The sequence below is a fragment of the Drosophila montana genome, unplaced genomic scaffold (assembly GCF_035044405.1).
Source record: "Drosophila montana isolate Dmon_TW-CO22-7 unplaced genomic scaffold, ASM3504440v1 contig_1687_1, whole genome shotgun sequence".
NCBI lineage: Eukaryota > Metazoa > Arthropoda > Insecta > Diptera > Drosophilidae > Drosophila > Drosophila montana.
The window spans coordinates 744323-755487 of NW_026996616.1; the positions used below are offsets into that span (position 1 = coordinate 744323).

The 11165-nt window shown below is 47.2% G+C and overlaps 4 protein-coding genes across 4 annotated transcripts; 2 read left to right on the forward strand and 2 right to left on the reverse strand.

The window, feature by feature from the left end:
• The first annotated feature begins 484 nt into the window (after nucleotides 1-484).
• Zw10 (Zeste-white 10) lies at nucleotides 485-2934 on the forward strand. Its single transcript, XM_064700188.1, has 3 exons — nucleotides 485-1919; nucleotides 1988-2327; nucleotides 2391-2934. The coding sequence occupies exons 1-3, from the start codon at nucleotides 591-593 to the stop codon at nucleotides 2864-2866; spliced, it is 2145 nt and encodes a 714-aa protein (XP_064556258.1). The 5' UTR covers nucleotides 485-590; the 3' UTR covers nucleotides 2867-2934.
• Nucleotides 2862-5350, reverse strand: Smyd3 (SET and MYND domain containing, class 3). The gene is made up of 5 exons (XM_064700190.1): nucleotides 5065-5350; nucleotides 4764-5005; nucleotides 4544-4701; nucleotides 3395-3857; nucleotides 2862-3327 (listed from the first exon to the last, which is right to left on the reverse strand). Exons 1-5 carry the CDS (start codon nucleotides 5196-5198, stop codon nucleotides 2957-2959), a joined length of 1368 nt encoding a protein of 455 aa, XP_064556260.1. The 5' UTR covers nucleotides 5199-5350; the 3' UTR covers nucleotides 2862-2956.
• A 694-nt stretch (nucleotides 5351-6044) lies between these two features.
• On the reverse strand, nucleotides 6045-7327 carry eIF3g1 (eukaryotic translation initiation factor 3 subunit g1). The gene is made up of 2 exons (XM_064700127.1): nucleotides 7168-7327; nucleotides 6045-7096 (listed from the first exon to the last, which is right to left on the reverse strand). The coding sequence occupies exon 2, from the start codon at nucleotides 7094-7096 to the stop codon at nucleotides 6287-6289; it is 810 nt and encodes a 269-aa protein (XP_064556197.1). The 5' UTR covers nucleotides 7168-7327; the 3' UTR covers nucleotides 6045-6286.
• Nucleotides 7328-8012: 685 nt separating this feature from the next.
• Nucleotides 8013-10990, forward strand: BTBD9 (BTB (POZ) domain containing 9). Its single transcript, XM_064700125.1, has 4 exons — nucleotides 8013-8672; nucleotides 8732-9370; nucleotides 9439-9885; nucleotides 9952-10990. Exons 1-4 carry the CDS (start codon nucleotides 8079-8081, stop codon nucleotides 10441-10443), a joined length of 2172 nt encoding a protein of 723 aa, XP_064556195.1. The 5' UTR covers nucleotides 8013-8078; the 3' UTR covers nucleotides 10444-10990.
• The last annotated feature ends 175 nt before the right edge of the window (nucleotides 10991-11165 follow it).

The following is an 11165-nucleotide window of genomic DNA, read 5'->3' on the forward strand; positions in this document are numbered from 1 at the left end:
TTACTAAAAATTATCGATACTCGAAGCTTTCGCTGCGCAACTATTGTTACAAATGCACTATTTTTAAGCTACATTTGGCTATTTTTATAGGTCGTCAGCTGGTAACATCCGATGGCATCTCAATTACTAGCACTAGCAAACTAGTTTATTTCCAGTTTGTGCTTAAGAAACCAATTTAGCTATTTTTAAGACTGGATTCAGTTACTTTTTTAAAGCGACAGTTGGTAACACCGAGCGCAAGCTTTTTAAAATTCGATAATAGTTTGTGGCTTCAAAGCCGACTCAACCGGCATGCTGTTCAATCGATTTAAATTTGCAATAATCAGAACAATTGAAAACTGACTATTTTGACAGCGCGGAAAAGTGTTTATTCGTTATTTCAGATTATAATTTTAATATAGCGCCAAAGTACTCAGATTCTCAAGTATCGAGCACGGTATTGTCGAACTATCGCTTTTTTTTGTCGTGATTCGATTAATCGATAAATACAAAAAAAATAAACAAGCGTCGTCGTTGCAGTTTGTATTCGCACCAAATTGTTGGTTGACATTTTAAAGCAATTTGCCGTGGAGAATACGCTTGCAACGACCATGGCTCAAAACCAGGTGCTACTGGAGACCTTTCCAGGCCAGGGCAATAATGCCAACAACATTGAAGCAACCAAATCGGCAATTACTAAAATGCTGGTACGCACCGAAAGATTCCAGACGCGCGTACGGAAGCACATCGACGAGAACTATACCGAATTTATGCCCAATCACACATCGCCGGACATCTTTCTGGAGAAGTCAAGCACGCTGGGCGAAGAAATTGGCGAACTGCTTGCCTCCGTTGGCGAAGAGGGTCTGGCCGCCTTGAACGACGCGAGCGCTGAGCTGGCCAACAGCAGTCGGGATTTGCGTGAAATAATGCTGGGACTGCGCGTCAGCGAGCATATACTCAAGCTAGACGATTTGTTTCAGTGCGTGGAGGACGCCAAGGGCAACAAGGATTGCCTGGTGGTGCTCGATTTGATGGGCAAGCTGCGCAGCCTGATCTATGGCGAGGGCTCGACTGACGTCATACCGCCCGATGTGGAGCGCATCTTTCACTCCCTGGAATGCTACGAATCCATCAAGGTGAAATATCACGTGCAGGCCCATCTGTTGCAACAGAATCTGCAGGAGCGTTTCGATCGTCTGGTACAATTGAACTGCAAATCGTTTCCCACATCAAAGTGCGTAACGCTGCTGCTGAGCAAGGATGAGGCACAGCTGCAGGATATTGTGATGGCATTGTTCCAGGAGCGCTACAATCCGTCCAAGCTATGCACCTTTCTGCTGGAACACTGTATCGAGCCACTCATTCAAAAGCCGGTGTCCGTTGAGTACAACGATATGGCCAAGGATGGCACCCACATCCAGCTAACGCTTTCCTATTCGATCAAGGAGCAGGAGACATCTCCATTGCTGCGTCCCAACTATAAGGATGTCTTTGAACATTTCCGCCTGCTGCTGCAGACCCTGGGCAGCATCAATAGCAGCCTCAATGGCACCCAGCATGTGTTCAGCATTATTGGAGATCATGTCAAGGATCGCATGCTTCAGCTGCTTGTCGATGAGTGCCTTATACCAGCTGTGCCCGAGACCATGGACGAGTATAATAGCTCAACGCTGTGCGTGGATGTCGTCCAATTCGAACAGCAATTGGCCGATACGTACATCATCAATCCTGAACAAGATACCGCCCTCAGCGAGTTCACCAAACAGTTTGACACATATTATCGCAATAGGCTGTCCGCCCGTGTCCTAGCCACAGCACGCGAGATAATACAGCGTGATCTGCAGGACATGACGCTGGTGGCCCCAAACAATCTGTCCTCCAATGTGGCCAGTGATCCATTCCTATTCCCACGCTGCATGATCTCCAAGAGCGCACAGGTAAAAGCCATCAAATCTCAATCTGAAATCCCTATTTCAATATCTAATTTGTTGTTTTTTGTTTGCAGGAGTTTGTCAAGCTTATGGATCGTGTGCTGCGCCAGCCGACAGATAAGGTTGCCGAGGATGCGCCCGATCCATTGAGCGGCGTCGTCGGCCTGCTGCTAGAGACATACATCGATGAGGTGCCCAAGGTGCACAAGAAGCTGCTGCAAAGCATACCACAGCAATCGGCGCTGTTCCACAACAATTGCATGTACCTGACCCATTGGGTGGCACAGCATGCTAACAAGGGCATCGATAGCTTCCCATCGCTGGTCAAAATGCTGCAGGCGACGGGCACCAAACATTTGCGCGTTCAGGTCAACTATCAGGAGTCCATACTGATGGACATAATGAGCGGTTTTGGTAGCTATTTGTCTTAAAAGTATATCAATTCAAATGACCCTAAAGTCGCGCCTTTTTTTCCAGAGTTCGAAAGTCCGCATACGCTGGGCACGGCGCCGCTGCGGCTGGTGCGCCAGTGCCTGCGCCAGCTGGAGCTGCTGAAGAATGTGTGGCAGCAGGTGCTGCCGGAGAATGTCTACAATAGCAGCTTCTGTGAGCTGTTGCATGCCTTTACCAATGAGCTGGTGCGGCGCGTTTTTAAGCTGCGCGACATTTCGGCCACCATGGCCAGCGAGCTGAGCGACCTCATCGATGTGGTGCTGGAGAAGGCGCCGCTCCTCTTCCAGGACAAACATGAGGTGGTGCATGTGCGCTCCTGGCTCAAACTGCAACAGCTCAAGATCATGATGAATGCCTCGCTCAAGGAGTTTACCGAGCTGTGGTGCGATGGCGCCGGCCCGCTAACCGCTAACTATCAGGCCAGCGAAATAAAGCATCTGATACGTGCGCTCTTCCAGGACACGGATCGACGTGCCAAGGCCATCACGCAGATCGTTTAACAGCCGCAATCAATATCAATATAATTTTAATGCAAATAAATTTGAATCAAGCGTACAAAATCAACAAACTAACATTAAATCTTGTTCTGCTCAGCTCATCTCGTGCCTGGCCTGCAGCATGAGCGGACGCAGCTGCTCCAACAGCAGCCGATGATCCCGTCCATGTGTCACGTTCAATATGCGCTGCGCCTCCTGCAAATTATGTACAGCCTGCTTGTAGTTGCGCTCATACAGCTGTATCTTGCCCAGCTTCATGTGCAGCAGACCCAACAGCGGATTCCAGGCGCCATGGTACTTGGCAAAGCCGGGCAACAGCTGCTGCCCATACTCCAGCGCGTCTGTCCACTTGCCCACATTGATGGCAGCCTCGAAGGCCGCGTCCAGCGTCTTCACATGCCAAACGTTCAGCGGATGCAGTACGCCACGCTGCTTCGCCAGGCAGACCTTGCACACGTCCAGATCTGCAAGGGGCAAGGGAGGGTTTTGATTGTATTGTATTGATTGTAGAGGGTATATGAAACTACTTACACGCCACCTCCTTCATGGAGTCGAGGCTGCTCTGCGTCAGCGACATGATCTCGCTGTAGGCGCTACGCAGTTCCGGCGTGACGCTGGCATCGCAGCTTTGGCACTTGGCCAGCTCAATGTTGACGCTGGCATCGCAGCTGGCATTGGGACAGACGGCGGCGGTCATTTCGTGCATCTCCTGGGGATCAATGCACTTGCTGCAGACGCACAGAAAATAATAATGCTCCTTGAGATCGGCGCGTCGCTGCTCGGGCGTATTGAGCAGATCGATGTAGCTTATATAGATCTTGGACCAGTCCAAGCACGGCAAATCCTCAATGGCGTGCACATGCAGCTCGTTGCCCTCAAATGTGGCCACAGCATTCGGCTGGCAGCTGTGATCCGTAATGGATACGCCCAAATAAATGGCAGTCGCTATCGAGTTCATTTCCGCATCCAGTATATTGAAGCCGTTCGTTATGAGCTGCAAGCACGGTAAATAAACAAAGATCATTATCATTATAAATATGTAGACTTTTCTAAGAAGAGCAAGGTCGGAAATTCGCCGAATCTCGACCAGACTTTGAGCTGGAGCAGGGATTTAGCCTGTGATCAGCTCGTGGCTAAGCTGGACAGCTTGACGGAGAAACTGTTACTCTTTAAATAATCTTCAATATAGCTCTACTGATCGATCTCAATGAAGCCTTTGGCGCAAGGGACACTCGTAAGTTGGGATATATGGCAACAAACAGACATTGATACCACTTTTCTAAGCACATCCCGTTTTGCATCCATTTTAGTCTCGTGCTGGGAAGCCGAAAAACAAAATCTTTCGTCCATATTATCTTCGAACCGCATAAGATAACATAAAAATATATATATCGGCTTCCTAGCTCCAACGGAAAGACAGAACAAACTGTTTTATACATAGAGATAGATCAGATATTGCGCTAAGTCTAGGCTTGTTGCCAGTTGTTAACCTGACCCCAGCCAGCTGCCCAACATATGCCGGCAAATTGCAGCAGCTAATTGACAGCTGGCAGCGGGCCAACGAAAGGAAAGTTAAATGTGCCACAGCCGTGGGCCGGCAGCTGCTTCGTACGAGCATGGCTGAACGTGGTTTAGAGCAGCACAACCGTGTCATGCATGTCACGCTCAGCCAGCACTTACACGGCCATAAATGCTCATCAGTTCGGTGGGATTGGGTACTGTGCTGCCGCTGCTGCTGCTGCTCCCGCTGCTGCTGTCGGTCATCATGTCCGTGAGCACGGCGTGCAGCGATTCCAGATGCTCCCGACGCTTCGGATCGTTTTTGATCTCCGCATAATCTGTAAAAGAGCTAAGTTAAGCTTAACTGATGCAACATTTTGGTTTATGTTTGACGACTCACGCGACATCAGATCGCGAAATTTGCGCGAGCCATGCGCCGTGTAATAGCCACGCTCCAGATCGCCGCCGTGCTCCAGGCGCAATATGAGACGGCACAGCATGCGGGCCGCGTCGGGCACAATGCGGGGCAGAGCGCGCTTGAGGAAGGGGCATTCGTGCTTGTGCAGCGGCCACGCCTGCTGCTGGCAGGCGCGATTGCAATATGACACATATCGGCAATTGGAGCACTTGAGCACCTTCACCCTGCAATCGATTCAGGCAATTTTATAGTGTATACTAGAGTATTCGGTTTGTTAACTTACGCCTCCAGGCAATTGTCGCAGCGTTCCAGCCGATATTTGGACTTGAGCACATAGGCAAAGGGTTTTTCGGTTAAAATGCGCGTACCACGCTTGATTTCCAGCCTTGTGGTTGAGGACGTTGCGGGCAATTCCATTGCGGCCACTGTTTAGAGCATAATGAATAGACAACGCACACCTGCCAGCAGCTTAAATTAATATTGCATTTTCCTATATTCAAATTTCGATTTCTTTTGCGGCACCTATTTCTATATTTAGCGCACGGGCGGCACAAACAAAACACAATTTACGCAAGCAAAAGCAAAACAACAGCCCGCTTTGGCCGCACGCGCAGCTACCCTGCAAAATACTAAACAGTATTTTTCATATGTATATATCGTGGAAACTTGATTGGCAACACTGGCTGCCAGGTTTGCTCATTTCTAGCGAAGTCTGGTTATATTCTGGCATATCCAAGACAACTACTATTTGGCCAGATTTTAGCATTAGATTTAGCTACGGCAACACTGTTGATAAAAATTAAGTGCAGCACAGCCGCACAGTAACGAATATACCCGCTTATGTATAGGGTTATAGGGTATTTGACATCCATACATATGCATATTTATGACAAGAACATTAGTGGCTTTCCTGCAGCAGGTGGTTTTAAGTAAAGCTACACCTCCTCAAACAAGCATACTCAAGTGCGATATGTTCATTTTCAGCAATAGTTTATTTTTTCTTATTAATGAAAATGCAATCAAATAATTATACCCTGTTTACAAAGTCAACAGATATTGACACAGTTAATTAAATCTTGGGAACATTGCTTGTGGGAGAGAGCAAGTGCTGGAGTGTCGCTAGTGTTGCACAGCTTCTGCGGCCCATGCTGGCAACGCTGTGAGAGCGCGATTCTTGCTTATTTTCGTCAGCACATTCGTGACGTCACATGTCATTGCTATTGATGATTTAAGCGCGTAAATAAACGACCTGCACACAAGCAATCATTGGGCGCCGTCAGAGCGTATTGTTTTTTTATTTCGTTTTTGTGTTTTAGCAAACTTATAGCTTAGACACAGTGTACTGTTTATTTGTAACACATGCGGTATGCTTCGGGCATTAAAAAAAAAATAAAAGGATTTTACATCATATTCTTCAACATCAACTTCAATATCCCCGTCTAGGCATCGACGCCATGCCACACACTGCATACACACCCACAGGATCCCACACACATAGTCGTTTCCTAATTGTTCTGAGGCTTGGACCATTCAACACTGAGGATCAAGTGATCGTAACCATGACCGTTCAGTATTTCGATGGCCGCTGCCGCATCCTTGCGCTGCTTGAAGTGTACGTAGGCGAAACCCTTGCAGAGGCCGGTGTTCTTGTCGCGGGCCAGGTACATCTTGCTCTGTGGGCCAATCTTCTTCACCAGCTCTTCCAGATCGGCTTCGGTCATCGATTCCGACAAGTTGGAGATACGTATGGCGGCCGTATCGTCCCGTCCACGCATACCCATGCCGCCCTTTTGGCTGTCCTTGAGGAATGGCGGTACATATTTGCCGGATTTGGGTGCATCGACGGCCGCAGAGGCAGCAGCAGCGGCCTTCTTCTCCATAAGATTCGTATCCATGGCGGTACCTTTGTAGGGACAATTGACCGACCAATGTTCACCGTTGCAAATTCGGCATTTGGCGATGTTCTTGGATGGATCCAGCAACGGATCGTTTGCCTTCTCATCCTCCTTAGAGTTGAGGAACTGCATTATGATCTCTTCGGACACCATTGTGGTCTGCGAATTGGGGCCGGGCTTATCGTTCTTCGAATCACCAAATTTGGTCCAGGTGCGGCGCTTGGCAACAGTTTTTGGCACCACTTGCTTGGATATTTTGTAAGTGCGCACCACTTTTGTTTTCTTATCATCCTTGTTGTATTTGTACTCGGTCACATATTTGTGGCCATTCTCAATGGTCTCCGTTGTTGGTGGCAGGCCGCCGTAGTCCAGCTCCACCTCATCGGCCCAACTTGATTTGATTGTTTCAACGCCCGGCATCTGTAATTCACACACGAAAAATGAGAATATCTATTTGTTGCTGTCACGGTGCACCGTTTGCGTTAATTTACCTTGTTTTGCTATGCAAATGGACAACGAAAATTTAATACAAAAATTCGCCACGAGTTTGCAGATTGCGTCCGCACCACGAAAAGAGTCAGTTAGGGATGCGAGATGATTGTCGATAAGCACTTATCGCACTGCATCAATATCGACAAGCGGCCTTACGAGGTACCAAAAAAAAAAATTGAAAACCATAGCTGCATATTGATATGGAATTGAATAGTCAACTTCATCCATAATATCTGTAAATCATTATAATTTTTAGTGTAAAATGGCAATTAATTGTGTGTACGCATGATATCGATATTGCCGGTAGATTCGGACTATATATCGTGCAATTTGATTCCGAACATTGCGATAGTTTTACATCGATACGTTATCAAAATGCCTACACCCATCTCTATCTTATTAATTCTTGCGAGTAGAAAACATTAGTACATTAACACAACAATAACAAAAAAAAAAAGACAGCCAATATACAATACATATACGTACTTACTTAATTACCAGCTGAACGACTACCTCGAATAAATTCCAGCGCCAAAAACTACGCGGATGGCCAAATAATTCACTGTGCCCAACGGGTACACACACAAAAACACAAAAATTAAACAAATACACACACAAAAAAAAAGGAATAAAGTTTAAGGCGGACATAGCAAGCCTTTGCGTAAACAAAAAACAAAGTAGGTATAACCGGCGCACAGTTGCCATTTCGCTTGAACGTATTAATTCAGTTTCTATAAATTCTTCGTGTTTGTTAGTTGTTTTTCTGTTCTATTTGTTAAAAAAAAAAAAAACCAAAAAAAAAAGAAGAAAAAAACAAAAAAATCTAAAAAAAAAAAAATTTTTAAAAAAAAAATAAGAAGCTTCAACAAATATTTATGCAGACACGCAAAATTGATTAAGTTATACAACAATGAGCAGTCAGGGACACCACAAGATGCAAGGCGGACGTGGCGGCGGTCTGGCAACACTGGCCAATGGCAAAAATAACACGGATGCCACGGACGAGATTGATCTGGGCGATCGCTTCTCCGCGGACATTGCACGTCTCTGCATGAACGAACGCTATGCGGATGTCGAATTTATTGTCGAGGAGCAACGGCTGCCGGCACATCGCGCCATTTTGGCCGCACGCAGCGAATATTTTCGTGCCCTGCTCTATGGCGGCATGTCGGAGGCAACACAACGTGAAATCTCACTGGAAGTACCGCTAGATTCGTTCAAGGTGCTGCTACGCTACATATACTCGGGCACCCTGTCGTTGGCTTCGCTGGATGAGGACGCTGTCATCGGTGTGCTGGGCATGGCCAATCAGTATGGCTTCGGGGATCTGGAAATGGCCATATCCAAATATTTGCGTCAATATCTGGCATTGAACAATGTCTGCATGATACTGGATGCTGCACGGCTCTACAATCTCGAGGAGCTGACCCAGGTCTGTCACATGTTTATGGATCGCAATGCCGCCGACTTGCTGCAGCATGATTCCTTCAAAATGCTTTCAAAGGTGAGTCTGTCGTGAGTCGTGGGAGTAACAGAATTTAGTAACTGGTATTTGCATTTTAGGAGTCGCTGGAGGAGGTGCTGCGCCGCGACTGCTTCTTTGCGCCGGAGGTGCAAATCTTCCTGGCAGTCTGGAAATGGAGCCGTTATAATCCCGATATTGATATCAAAACCGTTGTCTCCTTTGTACGTCTGCCGCTCATGAATCTCGAGCATTTGCTGCAAGTGGTCCGCCCATCTGGCATATTGGAGCCGGATAAAATTCTGGACGCCATCGATGAGCGGAGCACATCGAAGACTCTGCCCTATCGTGCCGCACTCTGGCCGGAGGAGAATGTGGCCACAGCCAAATATTTATCGCGTTGTATTCAGGGTGAATGTCGTTCGGCTTTGCTGGACGGAGATGTTACCTCCTACGATATGGAGCATGGCTACACGCGTCACTGCATCACAGATAGCAATGATGCCGGCATTGTTGTTGAATTGGGCACCATGTGCATGGTCAATCATATACGTATGCTGCTCTGGGATCGCGACAGTCGGGCCTACTCATATTTCGTTGAGGTCTCCGGCAATCAGCAGCATTGGGAGCGTGTTATTGATTACAGTGAATACCACTGCCGTTCCTGGCAGTTTTTGTACTTTGAGGCGCGTCCCGTGCGCTATATACGGCTCGTGGGCACACAGAATACGGTCAATCGGGTGAGAGTAGTTGCCGTTGGTGTTTAGCTCTTGAAAAGATTTTGTTTAATTTGAATCTCTGCCTTTAGGTTTTCCATGTGGTTGGCCTGGAGGCCATGCACACATCGAATTCACCTAAAATCATAGATGGATTTGTTGCGCCCGTTGCGAACGTGGCCACCATTGAGATGAGCGCCATTGTCACCGATGGCGTCAGTCGGACACGTAATGCTCTTATCAATGGCGATTTTTCGCGCTACGACTGGGATTCGGGCTATACGTGCCATCAGCTAGGCAGCGGCGAGATCGTTGTCCGTCTGGGTCAGCCCTATTATGTGGGCTCAATGCGTCTGCTGCTGTGGGACTGCGATGATCGCACTTATAGCTTCTATATAGAGACCTCGACAAATCGCAAGAATTGGCAAATGGTTGTCGATAAGCGCAACGAAAAGGCGCGCTCCTGGCAAAATTTTCATTTTACACCACGTCCCATTGTCTTTATACGCATTGTGGGCACACGCAATACCGCAAATGAGGTGGGTTCAAAATAGTTTCCAAAAGCTTGCAGCCAATACTCATTAGCTCTACGGCCTATTCCACAGATATTCCACTGCGTTCATCTAGAATGCCCCACACAGGACGAGAACTATCTCAAGAAGATCGCCGAGCAAAAAAAGGAGCGAGAGCGCGAACAATCATTGGAGCTGGCGGATGAGATTGCTTCTACTTCGCGCGCCGCTGCTGCACTTTCCTTGTCGCAGGTCGTATTCCCCGCCGCAGGCTTGCGCTGGTCACGCAACTCAACAGTAGCCGCAGCGAACGTCTCCAATGATGCGGATTTGCCTCGTGAGCCGCTCGAGAATCGGTCTACATCGGCAGCTGGCTCAGCCTCGTCAACACAATCATCGACGCCACCGACGCCCAACCGTTCCCCTGTGCCGTTGCCAGACCAGCAGCAGCAGCAGCAGCAGCAGCAGCAACTGTCCCCAAGGCCGCAGTCTCCGCCGGAGGTGCAACGCGAGGAACGCGAGGCTGAAAGGCCGCTCGTAGAGCTGGCCGTTGAGGCTGAGCAGCCGCCACCGGCTGAAGGCTGAATGTGCGTGAGATTCCCTCCCTCCCTCCTTCCCCCCTCAATTTAGACATTTTGGACGCGGTCTATTTTTTTTATATGTCGCAACTCGAAATACTCCTGTGGTCAAATGCGCTGTTATTTACTTAAATTTGTACAAGCGAACACTGTACAATTGTTTTACACACATATGCCCAGCAGCGATAAAATTTAATTCTAAGCACTAACTATAATTACACTATATTATACTACAAGTATGTACATACACACACACACACAAACACACACATATATATACTTAGCCCAGCCAATGCGTCTCAACAAATGGCATCATCTGAACCCAATGACACTTGACAAATGCTTGTACAAATGCTTATATATACATATATATACATATTTTATAATTATACGAAACTCCTTCGTTGATGCTATTGTGTTGACACGCCTGAGCGTTGCGTTTAATCCAAAAAGGTTGAAAATTGTTTATTCTGTGTAAGCTTTAAGAGTTAATTGCAAAACATTTTGTTACGTACGTGTAATGCACTTAATAAATATATAATATGCATGACTAACGACCACTCTATTAAATTAAAGCTGGTCAGCTTTTGCTGATTCGGTTACATGGCTTCCAAATGTGGCAGTTTTTCTTTAATCTAAAGACATGTATAAGTGTTTATTTAATTGTAATCAATTTTACCTCAACCTCAACGATTTAAAGAAGCTGCCGATTGTTCGATGAGCAGTATC

Excerpts from the sequence above, each read along its gene's own strand:
- eIF3g1 (XM_064700127.1), bottom strand. The coding sequence starts at position 7,096 with ATGCCGGGCGTTGAAACAATCAAATCAAGTTGGGCCGATGAGGTGGAG.
- BTBD9 (XM_064700125.1), top strand. The coding sequence starts at position 8,079 with ATGAGCAGTCAGGGACACCACAAGATGCAAGGCGGACGTGGCGGCGGT. Across the intron at positions 8,673-8,731 it reads CCTTCAAAATGCTTTCAAAG|GAGTCGCTGGAGGAGGTGCT; the intron begins GTGAGTCTGTCG and ends TTTGCATTTTAG. Across the intron at positions 9,886-9,951 it reads CACGCAATACCGCAAATGAG|ATATTCCACTGCGTTCATCT; the intron begins GTGGGTTCAAAA and ends CCTATTCCACAG.
- Smyd3 (XM_064700190.1), bottom strand. The coding sequence starts at position 5,198 with ATGGAATTGCCCGCAACGTCCTCAACCACAAGGCTGGAAATCAAGCGT. Across the intron at positions 3,858-4,543 it reads TGATGAGCATTTATGGCCGT|CTCATAACGAACGGCTTCAA; the intron begins GTAAGTGCTGGC and ends CCGTGCTTGCAG. Across the intron at positions 3,328-3,394 it reads CTCCATGAAGGAGGTGGCGT|ATCTGGACGTGTGCAAGGTC; the intron begins GTAAGTAGTTTC and ends TGCCCCTTGCAG.
- Zw10 (XM_064700188.1), top strand. The coding sequence starts at position 591 with ATGGCTCAAAACCAGGTGCTACTGGAGACCTTTCCAGGCCAGGGCAAT. Across the intron at positions 1,920-1,987 it reads TGATCTCCAAGAGCGCACAG|GAGTTTGTCAAGCTTATGGA; the intron begins GTAAAAGCCATC and ends TTTTGTTTGCAG. Across the intron at positions 2,328-2,390 it reads GGACATAATGAGCGGTTTTG|AGTTCGAAAGTCCGCATACG; the intron begins GTAGCTATTTGT and ends CTTTTTTTCCAG.